Source organism: Ylistrum balloti, unplaced genomic scaffold (assembly GCF_031769215.1).
Source record: "Ylistrum balloti isolate Yb309-2 unplaced genomic scaffold, AGI_CSIRO_Ybal_v1 Utg369710, whole genome shotgun sequence".
Lineage (NCBI taxonomy): Eukaryota > Metazoa > Mollusca > Bivalvia > Pectinida > Pectinidae > Ylistrum > Ylistrum balloti.
The window spans coordinates 674,865-691,471 of NW_026781936.1; the positions used below are offsets into that span (position 1 = coordinate 674,865).

At 33.3% G+C, this 16,607-nt stretch overlaps 1 protein-coding gene across 1 annotated transcript; it reads right to left on the reverse strand.

The window, feature by feature from the left end:
- Positions 1 to 246: 246 nt before the first annotated feature.
- On the reverse strand, positions 247 to 2,907 carry LOC132565277 (uncharacterized). Its single transcript, XM_060229913.1, has 4 exons — positions 2,392 to 2,907; positions 2,094 to 2,168; positions 1,525 to 1,617; positions 247 to 1,312 (listed from the first exon to the last, which is right to left on the reverse strand). The coding sequence occupies exons 1-4, from the start codon at positions 2,905 to 2,907 to the stop codon at positions 392 to 394; spliced, it is 1,605 nt and encodes a 534-aa protein (XP_060085896.1). The 3' UTR covers positions 247 to 391.
- Positions 2,908 to 16,607: the final 13,700 nt, after the last annotated feature.

The window sequence follows — 16,607 nt, forward strand, 5'->3', positions numbered from 1 at the left end:
TAATTTTTCCGTTTTATTTGAATATAACATGACATATAAAGAAATGAACCCTGTAAGTACACATCTAAATAAAACATATCAAAGCAAAAGTTCCCTTAAAACTGTCCTTATTTACAATTTGGTATAAACACAATAAATTCATGTTTAGATCAAATAGATCAAACACGCTTATAGAAACGCAACTGTTTCTACACAAATGTATATAAATGATGACTTAAACGCAACGGCTATCCAGTAGTCCATGGGTTACGAGAAGTATCATTTATATTTTGGCGCCCATGGCAAAAGCTTCTCGGAAGTCAGTTTACACAAGGCCGCAGTTTGAGTCAAAATCTCCTTTCACATCGATTGGGAATAGCAAAGTAGGAATACATTTATTTCACTTGAAAAATTATGAAAAATCTGGTACTGTGAATAAATCATCAAATAACTCGCAGTAGTCCTCACTAGGTGACCACGTGCCGGACAATAAACTGTTGTTAAATGTATTACGTGCCTGATCATATAAAGACCGATCTGATGTATCGACCGGTAGGATGAACTGATGTGACCCAGAACTGGACATAAGAGGATCATTTGAAATCAATGGAATTGTGATTTTGGTGTTCAATTTGGCTGAGTTTCGCGTAGCAGACATTGGTGACGCGGTCTGTTGTAGTGTTGAGTTTTGCGTAGAAGTTACTGGTGACGCGGTCTGTTGTACCGTTGAGTACTCTGTAGTAGGTATTGGTGACGCGGTCTGTTGTACCGTTGAGTACTCTGTAGTAGGTATTGGTGACGCGGTCTGTTGTACCGTTGAGTACTCTGTAGTAGGTACTGGTGACGCGGTCTGTTGTACCGTTGAGTACTCTGTAGTAGGTACTGGTGACTCGATCTGTTGTACCATTGTGCACTCTGTAGTAGGTATTGATGACGCGGTCTGTTGTAGTGTTGAGTAGTCTGTAGTAGGTACTGGTGACGCGGTCTGTTGTACCGTTGAGTACTCTGTAGTAGGTATTGGTGACGCGGTCTGTTGTACCGTTGAGTACTCTGTAGGAGGTACTGGTGACGCGGTCTGTTGTACCGTTGAGTACTCTGTAGTAGGTATTGTTGACGCGGTCTGTTGTAGTGTTGAGTATTGCGTGGTGGATTTTGGTGACGCCATCAGTTGAATCTTTGAATGTTGTGATCTAGGTATTGAGGATGTGGACGTTGGAATCGTTGCATGTTGTAGAGTAGGTATTGATAAGGCTGTAGAAGTCGTATCTCGCTTCTTTGATCTCTTCTCTCTTGTTACAGTATCCGCTGCATGTCCTGAATTTGGACATTGCCTCTGTGATAAGTAAACGAAATCCATAAACATAAATATTGTAGCATTTAAAAGCAAATACACATGTTACTAAAAGTTATTAGTGTTGAAGTAAAATATTGCAATAATTTGGCTTCAGTAAGCATTTGCATATTTCCAATTAAAACCCGTTCATCTTGTAGCAGAGTCTCTAGGAAATATTTTCTATCCGATAAATACGACAAAATCATACTCACCTTACGACTACTTGGATTATGTCCCTTAGACGAATTCTTCGCTCGCTTTGAAACATGCTGTAAACATTCCTTTGCAATGCACAATGCGGAATCCTATTAAAAATGTACTATCTTAGTTAAATACATTGTTTTGAAATGTATGTAAAATTCTTAAAGGAATTCCCTCAAGCAACGAGATTCTGAAATCTTCCATCGGGGAAGTAATCCTTAGTCTGGGAAATGGAGATTAACGCAGTATCTTGCAATTACACGATCTGTTTTCCAAATATTGATATCTCCTTTTATTGCCAATCAGATGTCATTGGGTTTTTTACCACTTGGGATTGCCTCAACCACCTCAAAAATAGAACGAGACAATCCTTATCTCGTCACGAATATTGAGGGTATCGGTCTTTCTGCTTCCTTTTTCTGGCCTTTTTTTTTTATCAACAACGGTTATTCAAAATTATGTAAAATGTTAGAACCACACTGACGGGACAGAAGTTGTCAATATGATGAGAAAAATAAAATCATGCTTGAAAAAATACAGAAATATTATCAAAATTTCAAACATTTTATATTATACTTACTGCTTTAAGTGACTTCATGGAATTGAATGTTTTTAGCTTTTGTAAGAAAGTTGGACGTTTTCCATTGTTACATTCCTGTAAAATAAAATAAGAGCGTTGTATTAATATTAAAATATGTCAAGCAAAGGTTTAAAACATGAAATGAACGGTATTTCTAAGAGACAAACGTAACACCTGCACAACAACTGCACATATTGAATGGTAAATGTTTTATTCATCATGATTTCAAGAAAGATCGAAAACTGATAAGTGAATACGAGTTTAAAAGGCACACATTTATGAAAAAAAAAGTTCATACCTGTTCCAGGTCATCAAAAAAACTGCTGAAATAGGTGTGCTTCTGATCAGCCGATACATCAGTTAGCGATAGTCCAAATGAATTGAGGTGATATGAATAAATTTCCCTCACCCACTTTTTTTTTAAATGACTCGCATCTTGTTTTCTAAATATTCGAAGAAAATGACATTCATCCATGATCTCTAAGCAGCTACTCTCTAATGCCATTAGTTCAACACACAAAACAAAATGGTCCCATTTGGTCAAGAGTTTGTCTATATCTTCTTTCATAAGGCATGCGAGAGCTGCAAAAAGCATGGACCATTTTTCTGGAGTTGTCAAATTGGTATTTGGATTTTTATAAGGAATATCCTTTGGCCAAAACACTGGCTGCTTTGTCCAGTCAATCTTTATAGTTTTGTGTCCTACCTTGCTATCCCCATCGAAAGATGTCTTATTCGACAACACCCCTACAATAAAGCATATGATATTACACAATGACGAATCTATCGTAGCGGCAGACCCGGCTCCCGCCATAATGACTCGGTAAAATGTTTTCTCTGAAGATAAATGTTGCCGTCACCAGACCGATGCCCAATATCACATCGACTGAAATTGCAGTCTTCAGTTCTTCCGATTCTGTTGATTTTCTGAGTCGTTTCAGATCGGACTCACAATTTTGATCACTTGAATCTGTTTCCCTGTTTATTACGATATCGTTATTTGATGTCGTTTCTTTACATCTTTGCATTCCGCTTCCAGCAATAGAAATATAGCTAATTGACTCGACATAAGGTGTACACTGTAAAAGAATAACATATATATTATTAAACCAAAGTTTCCGGAAGAAAAGTGAATTATGGTTCTTTTGTCAATGCTAAGAAAAAATATAAACAAATCCAGGAAAAGCCTGATACTTTTTTATAATTTCACTTACAACCGCACATTCAAAATGGCGGAACTCTAATGGATGAAAATGTTAGGATTGCAATATATCTGTACGGTATAGGCAACTTTTTTCAGATATTTACCCTTAAAACAAAAACAGCGACCGAAAACTGCATTTTGCGAGCTTTCATTTAACAAACTTTTCTTGAAGTTTAAAATCAGCTGTCAAATTCTCATTTACTCCCTCATGCAAACTATTTTATACTTACCATGTTGATAAAGTATAACTGATAAAAAATGTGTTTATTCATTGCGTTGCAATTGGCTGACATTTTGTAGGGATGGAAATGGAGCGAATATTGAATAAATGTGGTTTTCAACATATCTTCGCTAAATACTGTGATGCATTTTTAGATGAATATGTAATGAATTAATTTTGAAAGATATTCTTCGACAAGAACAAGCAAAAACTTGAATATGTTGCATTCATCGGCAAGCTTAATATTGCTTTGTATATTGTCCAGCGTAACGCCAAAAGTACCCGACCATGAAGATAGCGCCAATGGCTCCCTCCCTTTTCTTACACAATTTTGCATTTCTACTGCTTTTTTCAATCATTGAAAAAAAAAACAATAATAAGATAGAAAAAAAAATTGATAAACTTGCGCATTTCCATGTACCTTTCAGTTACATAACATTCATTTCATATACATTTTGTAAGTTCACAAAATGGCAAAATGTATTGTCGTCTGAAGAACCGCTGGTACATCGTTCAGTCATTATATTAGTCATTTTCTGACGTTGCAATTACCTTTGAAGGAGATGAAATCCATGATGATCCGCTTGCCTGTTTCATTTTATCGTCTTTTATCAACCCTTCGCAATCGTCATACTACAAGCATATGAAAGATGATAATTGAATAGTTGAAAGAAATTCCATTGAAATGTAAGCATGAATGTCATTTGGACGTTACCCTTAACCGACCACCGTCATATATTCATACCATAGAGTATGTTATTAAACCGAATGATTTCAATTTTAGAAAATGGGTAATTCAATGACTATCTATCTTAAATATCTTTATATATGTGAACTTGTTGTATATCACCAATTCAAATAGATTGTAATTAACACCTATCACGATAGCAGAGAGGTCCAAAATCGACCCGGTCTGCAATAAGAAGATTGAACATGATAAAGGAAGAAAAGTTAAAGTAGAAAAATAAGCTTTCTTTTCCTTCTTTAAACTGCACCTACATGTTGGTTTTTTTCATAATTTAAATCAAGCTCTCGATCTTAAAACTCGACATATGGCACTGGTATACATTTGAAAAATATGTTTTTTTTTTCAGTTTATAATATCGAAAATATTTGATTGATATATACCATATTAGTTTTTTCTACAACTGTAATAATGCTATCTATTTTACTCAGAGTGATTTCAGATTTTAAAATGGGCCATTCGGTAACTATAAAGGTTTCTTCATCGATTTCGCATTTACATTAATTTTAAAACCTAAATGAACTTGTATGAGGATTTGTTTTGATGCAAAATTAAGCATACGAGTCTTTGTTTATTTGATTTAACAAAAGGTATAGGGTTTATTGCCCGACCATGTGTGTTTTTTTCCCGGCCGGCTACTCAATTTCGCATGCGGTACCCTTTGTGGTACCCTAAATTCTTATACCGAAATGCACTGCAGGAGTGATCTCTGACATATCAAAATGCCTCTGGAGAAATCTTGTCAGAGTTTCTTTTTCTCCTGCTTTTATTAAGGTTGGTTTTTATTTAACAGATATTAACCTGGAGTCACATATCAATACATCTTACAAAGTTTTCCCTGCCCATCGCGCCAAACGAAATAAAGTATGTTGGGTAATAAACGCGTTCTGGTGTTTCTCATTTTCTGACGTTGCAATTACCATTGATGGAAATTGCATACATATATCTACATCTTTTGCAATCGTCAGGCTACAGGCATATGAAAGATAATAATTGAATAGTTGAAAGAAATTCAAATGTAAGCATGAATGTCAATTGAGCGTTACCCTTAACCGACCACCGTCATGTATTCATACCATAGTGTATGTAATTAAACCGATTGATTTCAATTTTAGAAAATGGGTCATTCAGTAACTATCTAGATTTTTAATCCATTTCACTTTTACAACAATTAAAAAACCAAACAAATAGACATAACGGATTTTCCGGTTCAAACAAAAACGTAAGAACTGTTATTGTGATTTATGAGAAATCGGTCATAGCAAATGGTTACACTTCTAATATTACGGACTCATAACTGTACTTCATCATTCAACATGTATGATCATCTTAGCTCTTAAAAACATGTAGACCATAATACAAATCAAACAAACAGAAATGTGTGGAAGTAAAGTAAGATAAATATAAAAATGGAAGACTTATACTTCCTTTATATATGAGAACATATGGTATATCATCAATTTAAATAGATTGCAACTGATACTTACCACGTTTTCCAGGAAAACAATGGATTCCAACTCTATATCCAGCAGGTTTCTCTGAAAGAATAAGATTGTATATGATGAAGAAAGAAAAGATGAAGTAAAAGTAGAAAAATAAGCTTTTCTTCCCTTCTTTAAACTGCACCTACATGGTTTTTTTTTTTTTTTTTTTTTTTTTTTTTTTTTTTCATGATTTAAATCAAGCTCTCGATCTTAAAACTCGACATATGGCAGTGGTATACATTTGAAAAATACGTTGTTTTTTTTCGGTTTATAATATCGAAAATATTTGATTGATATATACCATATTAGTTTTTTCTACAACGGTAATAATGCTATCTATTTTACTCAGGGTGATTTCAGATTTTAAAATGGGCCATTCGGTAACTATAAAGGTTTCTTCATCGATTTCGCATTTACATTAATTTTAAAACCTAAATGAACTTGTATGAGGATTTGTTTTGATGCAAAATTAAGCATACGAGTCTTTGTTTATTTGATTTAACAAAAGGTATAGGGTTTATTGCCCGACCATGTGTGTTTTTTTCCCGGCCGGCTACTCAATTTCGCATGCGGTACCCTTTGTGGTACCCTAAATTCTTATACCGAAATGCACTGCAGGAGTGATCTCTGACATATCAAAATGCCTCTGGAGAAATCTTGTCAGAGTTTCCTTTTCTCCTGCTCTTCTTCAGGTTGGTTTTTATTTAACAGATATTAAATTCAAGTCACATATCAATACATCATACCAAGTTTTCCCCTGCCCATCGCGCCAAAAGAAAGTATGTTGGGTAATAAACGCGTTCTGGTGTTTCTCATTTTCTGACGTTGCAATTACCATTGATGGAAATTGCATACATATATCTACATCTTTTGCAATCGTCAGGCTACAGGCATATGAAAGATGATAATTGAATAGTTGAAAGAAATTCTATTGAAATGTAAGCATGAATGTCAATTGAGCGTTACCCTTAACCGACCACCGTCATGTATTCATACCATAGTGTATGTAATTAAACCGATTGATTTCAATTTTAGAAAATGGGTCATTCAGTAACTATCTAGATTTTTAATCCATTTCACTTTTACAACAATTAAAAAACCAAACAAATAGACATAACGGATTTTCCGGTTCAAACAAAAACGTAAGAACTGTTATTGTGATTTATGAGAAATCGGTCATAGCAAATGGTTACACTTCTAATATTACGGACTCATAACTGTACTTCATCATTCAACATGTATGATCATCTTAGCTCTTAAAAACATGTAGACCATAATACAAATCAAACAAACAGAAATGTGTGGAAGTAAAGTAAGATAAATATAAAAATGGAAGACTTATACTTCCTTTATATATGAGAACATGTGGTATATCATCAATTTAAATAGATTGCAATTGATACTTACCACGTTTTCCACGAAAACACTGGATTCCAACGCTATATCCAGCAGGTTGCTCTGAAAGAATAAGATTGAACATAATAAAGGAAGAAAAGATGAAGTAAAAGTAGAAAAATAAGCTTTTCTTCCCTTCTTTAAACTGCACCTACATGTTGTTTTTTTTTTTTTCATGATTTAAATCAAGCTCTCGATCTTAAAACTCGACATATGGCACTGGTATACATTTGAAAAATATGTTTTTTTTTCAGTTTATAATATCGAAAATATTTGATTGATATATACCATATTAGTTTTTTCTACAACGGTAATAATGCTATCTATTTTACTCAGGGTGATTTCAGATTTTAAAATGGGCCATTCGGTAACTATAAAGGTTTCTTCATCGATTTCGCATTTACATTAATTTTAAAACCTAAATGAACTTGTATGAGGATTTGTTTTGATGCAAAATTAAGCATACGAGTCTTTGTTTATTTGATTTAACAAAAGGTATAGGGTTTATTGCCCGACCATGTGTGTTTTTTTCCCGGCCGGCTACTCAATTTCGCATGCGGTACCCTTTGTGGTACCCTAAATTCTTATACCGAAATGCACTGCAGGAGTGATCTCTGACATATCAAAATGCCTCTGGAGAAATCTTGTCAGAGTTTCCTTTTCTCCTGCTCTTCTTCAGGTTGGTTTTTATTTAACAGATATTAAATTCAAGTCACATATCAATACATTATACCAAGTTTTCCCCTGCCCATCGCGCCAAAAGAAAGTATGTTGGGTAATAAACGCGTTCTGGTGTTTCTCATTTTCTGACGTTGCAATTACCTTTGATGGAAATTGCATACATATATCTACATCTTTTGCAATCGTCAGGCTACAGGCATATGAAAGATAATAATTGAATAGTTGAAAGAAATTCAAATGTAAGCATGAATGTCAATTGAGCGTTACCCTTAACCGACCACCGTCATGTATTCATACCATAGTGTATGTAATTAAACCGATTGATTTCAATTTTAGAAAATGGGTCATTCAGTAACTATCTAGATTTTTAATCCATTTCACTTTTACAACAATTAAAAAACCAAACAAATAGACATAACGGATTTTCCGGTTCAAACAAAAACGTAAGAACTGTTATTGTGATTTATGAGAAATCGGTCATAGCAAATGGTTACACTTCTAATATTACGGACTCATAACTGTACTTCATCATTCAACATGTATGATCATCTTAGCTCTTAAAAACATGTAGACCATAATACAAATCAAACAAACAGAAATGTGTGGAAGTAAAGTAAGATAAATATAAAAATGGAAGACTTATACTTCCTTTATATATGAGAACATGTGGTATATCATCAATTTAAATAGATTGCAATTAATACTTACCACGTTATCGAAAACAGAGATTCCAACGAATCCAGCATCTGAAAGAATAAGATTGTACATAATAAAGGAAGAAAAGATGAAGTAAAAGTAGAAAAATAAGCTTTTCTTCCCTTCTTTAAACTGCACCTACATGTTTTTTTTTTCCATGATTTAAATCAAGCTCTCGATCTTAAAACTCGACATATGGCACTGGTATACATTTGAAAAATATGTTTTTTTTTCAGTTTATAATATCGAAAATATTTGATTGATATATACCATATTAGTTTTTTCTACAACGGTAATAATGCTATCTATTTTACTCAGGGTGATTTCAGATTTTAAAATGGGCCATTCGGTAACTATAAAGGTTTCTTCATCGATTTCGCATTTACATTAATTTTAAAACCTAAATGAACTTGTATGAGGATTTGTTTTGATGCAAAATTAAGCATACGAGTCTTTGTTTATTTGATTTAACAAAAGGTATAGGGTTTATTGCCCGACCATGTGTGTTTTTTTCCCGGCCGGCTACTCAATTTCGCATGCGGTACCCTTTGTGGTACCCTAAATTCTTATACCGAAATGCACTGCAGGAGTGATCTCTGACATATCAAAATGCCTCTGGAGAAATCTTGTCAGAGTTTCCTTTTCTCCTGCTCTTCTTCAGGTTGGTTTTTATTTAACAGATATTAAATTCAAGTCACATATCAATACATCATACCAAGTTTTCCCCTGCCCATCGCGCCAAAAGAAAGTATGTTGGGTAATAAACGCGTTCTGGTGTTTCTCATTTTCTGACGTTGCAATTACCTTTGATGGAAATTGCATACATATATCTACATCTTTTGCAATCGTCAGGCTACAGGCATATGAAAGATAATAATTGAATAGTTGAAAGAAATTCAAATGTAAGCATGAATGTCAATTGAGCGTTACCCTTAACCGACCACCGTCATGTATTCATACCATAGTGTATGTAATTAAACCGATTGATTTCAATTTTAGAAAATGGGTCATTCAGTAACTATCTAGATTTTTAATCCATTTCACTTTTACAACAATTAAAAAACCAAACAAATAGACATAACGGATTTTCCGGTTCAAACAAAAACGTAAGAACTGTTATTGTGATTTATGAGAAATCGGTCATAGCAAATGGTTACACTTCTAATATTACGGACTCATAACTATACTTCATCATTCAACATGTATGCTCATTTTAGCTCTTAAAAACATGTAGACCATCAAAAAAAAAAAAAAAAAACAAAACAAAACAGAAATATGTGGAAGTAAAGTAAGATAAATATAAAAATGGAAGACTTATACTTCCTTTATATATGAGAACATATGGTATATCATCAATTCAAATAGATTGCAATTAACACTTACCACGATATCGAAGAGATTCGTACGAAAACGCATCTGAAAGAATAAGATTGTATATGATAAAGAAAGAAAAGTTGAAGTAGAAGTAGAAAAATAAGCTTTCTTTCCCGTCTTTAAACTGCACCTACATGTTTGTTTTTGTTTTTGTTTTTTTTTGTTTTCATGATTTAAATCAAGCTCTCGATCTTAAAACTCGACATATGGCACTGGTATACATTTGAAAAATATGTTTTTTTTCAGTTTATAATATCGAAAATATTTGATTGATATATACCATATTAGTTTTTTCTACAACGGTAATAATGCTATCTATTTTACTCAGGGTGATTTCAGATTTTAAAATGGGCCATTCGGTAACTATAAAGGTTTCTTCATCGATTTCGCATTTACATTAATTTTAAAACCTAAATGAACTTGTATGAGGATTTGTTTTGATGCAAAATTAAGCATACGAGTCTTTGTTTATTTGATTTAACAAAAGGTATAGGGTTTATTGCCCGACCATGTGTGTTTTTTTCCCGGCCGGCTACTCAATTTCGCATGCGGTACCCTTTGTGGTACCCTAAATTCTTATACCGAAATGCACTGCAGGAGTGATCTCTGACATATCAAAATGCCTCTGGAGAAATCTTGTCAGAGTTTCCTTTTCTCCTGCTCTTCTTCAGGTTGGTTTTTATTTAACAGATATTAAATTCAAGTCACATATCAATACATTATACCAAGTTTTCCCCTGCCCATCGCGCCAAAAGAAAGTATGTTGGGTAATAAACGCGTTCTGGTGTTTCTCATTTTCTGACGTTGCAATTACCTTTGATGGAAATTGCATACATATATCTACATCTTTTGCAATCGTCAGGCTACAGGCATATGAAAGATGATAATTGAATAGTTGAAAGAAATTCAAATGTAAGCATGAATGTCAATTGAGCGTTACCCTTAACCGACCACCGTCATGTATTCATACCATAGTGTATGTAATTAAACCGATTGATTTCAATTTTAGAAAATGGGTCATTCAGTAACTATCTAGATTTTTAATCCATTTCACTTTTACAACAATTAAAAAACCAAACAAATAGACATAACGGATTTTCCGGTTCAAACAAAAACGTAAGAACTGTTATTGTGATTTATGAGAAATCGGTCATAGCAAATGGTTACACTTCTAATATTACGGACTCATAACTGTACTTCATCATTCAACATGTATGATCATCTTAGCTCTTAAAAACATGTAGACCATAATACAAATCAAACAAACAGAAATGTGTGGAAGTAAAGTAAGATAAATATAAAAATGGAAGACTTATACTTCCTTTATATATGAGAACATGTGGTATATCATCAATTTAAATAGATTGCAATTGATACTTACCACGTTTGCCAGGATAACACTGAATTCCAACCCTCTATCCAGCAGGTTGCTCTGAAAGAATAAGATTGAACATAATAAAGGAAGAAAAGATGAAGTAAAAGTAGAAAAATAAGCTTTTCTTCCCTTCTTTAAACTGCACCTACATGTTGTTTTTTTCATGATTTAAATCAAGCTCTCGATCTTAAAACTCGACATATGGCACTGGTATACATTTGAAAAATATGTTTTTTTTTCAGTTTATAATATCGAAAATATTTGATTGATATATACCATATTAGTTTTTTCTACAACGGTAATAATGCTATCTATTTTACTCAGGGTGATTTCAGATTTTAAAATGGGCCATTCGGTAACTATAAAGGTTTCTTCATCGATTTCGCATTTACATTAATTTTAAAACCTAAATGAACTTGTATGAGGATTTGTTTTGATGCAAAATTAAGCATACGAGTCTTTGTTTATTTGATTTAACAAAAGGTATAGGGTTTATTGCCCGACCATGTGTGTTTTTTTCCCGGCCGGCTACTCAATTTCGCATGCGGTACCCTTTGTGGTACCCTAAATTCTTATACCGAAATGCACTGCAGGAGTGATCTCTGACATATCAAAATGCCTCTGGAGAAATCTTGTCAGAGTTTCCTTTTCTCCTGCTCTTCTTCAGGTTGGTTTTTATTTAACAGATATTAAATTCAAGTCACATATCAATACATTATACCAAGTTTTCCCCTGCCCATCGCGCCAAAAGAAAGTATGTTGGGTAATAAACGCGTTCTGGTGTTTCTCATTTTCTGACGTTGCAATTACCTTTGATGGAAATTGCATACATATATCTACATCTTTTGCAATCGTCAGGCTACAGGCATATGAAAGATGATAATTGAATAGTTGAAAGAAATTCAAATGTAAGCATGAATGTCAATTGAGCGTTACCCTTAACCGACCACCGTCATGTATTCATACCATAGTGTATGTAATTAAACCGATTGATTTCAATTTTAGAAAATGGGTCATTCAGTAACTATCTAGATTTTTAATCCATTTCACTTTTACAACAATTAAAAAACCAAACAAATAGACATAACGGATTTTCCGGTTCAAACAAAAACGTAAGAACTGTTATTGTGATTTATGAGAAATCGGTCATAGCAAATGGTTACACTTCTAATATTACGGACTCATAACTGTACTTCATCATTCAACATGTATGATCATCTTAGCTCTTAAAAACATGTAGACCATAATACAAATCAAACAAACAGAAATGTGTGGAAGTAAAGTAAGATAAATATAAAAATGGAAGACTTATACTTCCTTTATATATGAGAACATGTGGTATATCATCAATTTAAATAGATTGCAATTGATACTTACCACGTCTGCCACTAAAACACTGGATACAAACTGTATACGCAGCAGGTTTCTCTGAAAGAATAAGATTGAACATAATAAAGGAAGAAAAGATGAAGTAAAAGTAGAAAAATAAGCTTTTCTTCCCTTCTTTAAACTGCACCTACATGTTGTTTTTTTCATGATTTAAATCAAGCTCTCGATCTTAAAACTCGACATATGGCACTGGTATACATTTGAAAAATATGTTTTTTTTCAGTTTATAATATCGAAAATATTTGATTGATATATACCATATTAGTTTTTTCTACAACGGTAATAATGCTATCTATTTTACTCAGGGTGATTTCAGATTTTAAAATGGGCCATTCGGTAACTATAAAGGTTTCTTCATCGATTTCGCATTTACATTAATTTTAAAACCTAAATGAACTTGTATGAGGATTTGTTTTGATGCAAAATTAAGCATACGAGTCTTTGTTTATTTGATTTAACAAAAGGTATAGGGTTTATTGCCCGACCATGTGTGTTTTTTTCCCGGCCGGCTACTCAATTTCGCATGCGGTACCCTTTGTGGTACCCTAAATTCTTATACCGAAATGCACTGCAGGAGTGATCTCTGACATATCAAAATGCCTCTGGAGAAATCTTGTCAGAGTTTCCTTTTCTCCTGCTCTTCTTCAGGTTGGTTTTTATTTAACAGATATTAAATTCAAGTCACATATCAATACATTATACCAAGTTTTCCCCTGCCCATCGCGCCAAAAGAAAGTATGTTGGGTAATAAACGCGTTCTGGTGTTTCTCATTTTCTGACGTTGCAATTACCTTTGATGGAAATTGCATACATATATCTACATCTTTTGCAATCGTCAGGCTACAGGCATATGAAAGATAATAATTGAATAGTTGAAAGAAATTCAAATGTAAGCATGAATGTCAATTGAGCGTTACCCTTAACCGACCACCGTCATGTATTCATACCATAGTGTATGTAATTAAACCGATTGATTTCAATTTTAGAAAATGGGTCATTCAGTAACTATCTAGATTTTTAATCCATTTCACTTTTACAACAATTAAAAAACCAAACAAATAGACATAACGGATTTTCCGGTTCAAACAAAAACGTAAGAACTGTTATTGTGATTTATGAGAAATCGGTCATAGCAAATGGTTACACTTCTAATATTACGGACTCATAACTGTACTTCATCATTCAACATGTATGATCAGCTTAGCTCTTAAAAACATGTAGACCATCAAAAAAAAAAAAAAAAAAAAAAAAACCAAACAAACAGAAATATGTGGAAGTAAAGTAAGATAAATATAAAAATGGAAGATTTATACTTCCTTTATATATGAGAACATATGGTATATCATCAATTCAAATAGATTGCAATTAACACTTACCATGATATCGAAGAGATTCCTACGAAAACGCATCTGAAAGAATAAGATTGTATATGATAAAGAAAGAAAAGTTGAAGTAGAAGTAGAAAAATAAGCTTTCTTTCCCGTCTTTAAACTGCACCTACATGTTTGTTTTTGTTTTTTTGTTTTTATGATTTAAATCAAGCTCTCGATCTTAAAACTCGACATATGGCACTGGTATACATTTGAAAAATATGTTTTTTTTTCAGTTTATAATATCGAAAATATTTTGATTGATATATACCATATTAGTTTTTTCTACAACGGTAATAATGCTATCTATTTTACTCAGGGTGATTTCAGATTTTAAAATGGGCCATTCGGTAACTATAAAGGTTTCTTCATCGATTTCGCATTTACATTAATTTTAAAACCTAAATGAACTTGTATGAGGATTTGTTTTGATGCAAAATTAAGCATACGAGTCTTTGTTTATTTGATTTAACAAAAGGTATAGGGTTTATTGCCCGACCATGTGTGTTTTTTTCCCGGCCGGCTACTCAATTTCGCATGCGGTACCCTTTGTGGTACCCTAAATTCTTATACCGAAATGCACTGCAGGAGTGATCTCTGACATATCAAAATGCCTCTGGAGAAATCTTGTCAGAGTTTTCTTTTCTCCTGCTCTTCTTCAGGTTGGTTTTTATTTAACAGATATTAAATTCAAGTCACATATCAATACATTATACCAAGTTTTCCCCTGCCCATCGCGCCAAAAGAAAGTATGTTGGGTAATAAACGCGTTCTGGTGTTTCTCATTTTCTGACGTTGCAATTACCTTTGATGGAAATTGCATACATATATCTACATCTTTTGCAATCGTCAGGCTACAGGCATATGAAAGATGATAATTGAATAGTTGAAAGAAATTCAAATGTAAGCATGAATGTCAATTGAGCGTTACCCTTAACCGACCACCGTCATGTATTCATACCATAGTGTATGTAATTAAACCGATTGATTTCAATTTTAGAAAATTGGTCATTCAGTAACTATCTAGATTTTTAATCCATTTCACTTTTACAACAATTAAAAAACCAAACAAATAGACATAACGGATTTTCCGGTTCAAACAAAAACGTAAGAACTGTTATTGTGATTTATGAGAAATCGGTCATAGCAAATGGTTACACTTCTAATATTACGGACTCATAACTGTACTTCATCATTCAACATGTATGATCATCTTAGCTCTTAAAAACATGTAGACCATAATACAAATCAAACAAACAGAAATGTGTGGAAGTAAAGTAAGATAAATATAAAAATGGAAGACTTATACTTCCTTTATATATGAGAACATGTGGTATATTATCAATTTAAATAGATTGCAATTGATACTTACCACGTTTGGCACTGAAACACAGGCTTTCAACAGTTCATACCACTGGTTTCTCTGAAAGAATAAGATTGAACATAATAAAGGAAGAAAAGATGAAGTAAAAGTAGAAAAATAAGCTTTTCTTCCCTTCTTTAAACTGCACCTACATGTTGTTTTTTTCATGATTTAAATCAAGCTCTCGATCTTAAAACTCGACATATGCACAGGCACTCAAGGCCAGGATATTATTTTTTAAACATTGATTTTTGTTTTAGCACTCATGACTGACGTTATTTAAACGAAATATCAGCAGAATTCAAGTTTATGTGCCGGTTGACAAATCCGAGGTCCACGGTCATTAAAAATACACAAGGCAAGCAACTCCAGATTTTAAAAAATCGACCCCTCGCTTGGAAACTGGCTCAAAAAAAGTAGTTATGATAAGTTCCTTGTAAAACAATATGTATCCGTAGATAGTGTGTATATTTACCTTTTATTTGGTGCATAACATTACAGGCAACGAGAAATTCACAATACGTACATGAGATTAACATCTCAATAACCGGAGATTTTATCGTCCATGTAATTATCTTTGACGGAAGTAACATGCCATTTCAAGGGCGGTCACTCCGACTTTTTGGGAGAGGAGTTCCGGATAGCACTATACCAGTGAACAGGTAAGAAAGGTTCCGATGTCATTACGCGCGTAACTTCAAAATAGATATTTTTATTTCTACAAATACATTTGCGGGGATGGAAAAATAATGGCTGGGCAAAGAAACACATTTGCCAACTCGGATACAATATCATGGTAAGGGATTATACAGAATGCATCAACTTTCAATCAAGCTGGCGGTAATGAGAATTTTTTTTCAAAAAAAAAAAATAGAAAAAAATCGTGCAGATAATGAAAAAAGGGCGCAATTTATGAAAAATATCGTGGGGGAAATATATTAACTTAGAAATTGGAAATTAAATGATTTTTTCCATAGTGATTTTTGTCAAGTTATTGAGAATATTTGAAAAGAAATACATATTACTTATTAACCAAGAGGCCCAAAGGGCTTGTATTGCTACAGGTACTGTATGTGTTGGCAAACATCCATACAATGGACTTCCTGACCAAATATCATGACCCAAGGCCTTTTTGGTTATCAGAAGATGTTATTTAAGGGTTTATCCATGACCTTGAATATAATGTCAAAGTATTATCTTTTCTCAAACTTTGTTGCC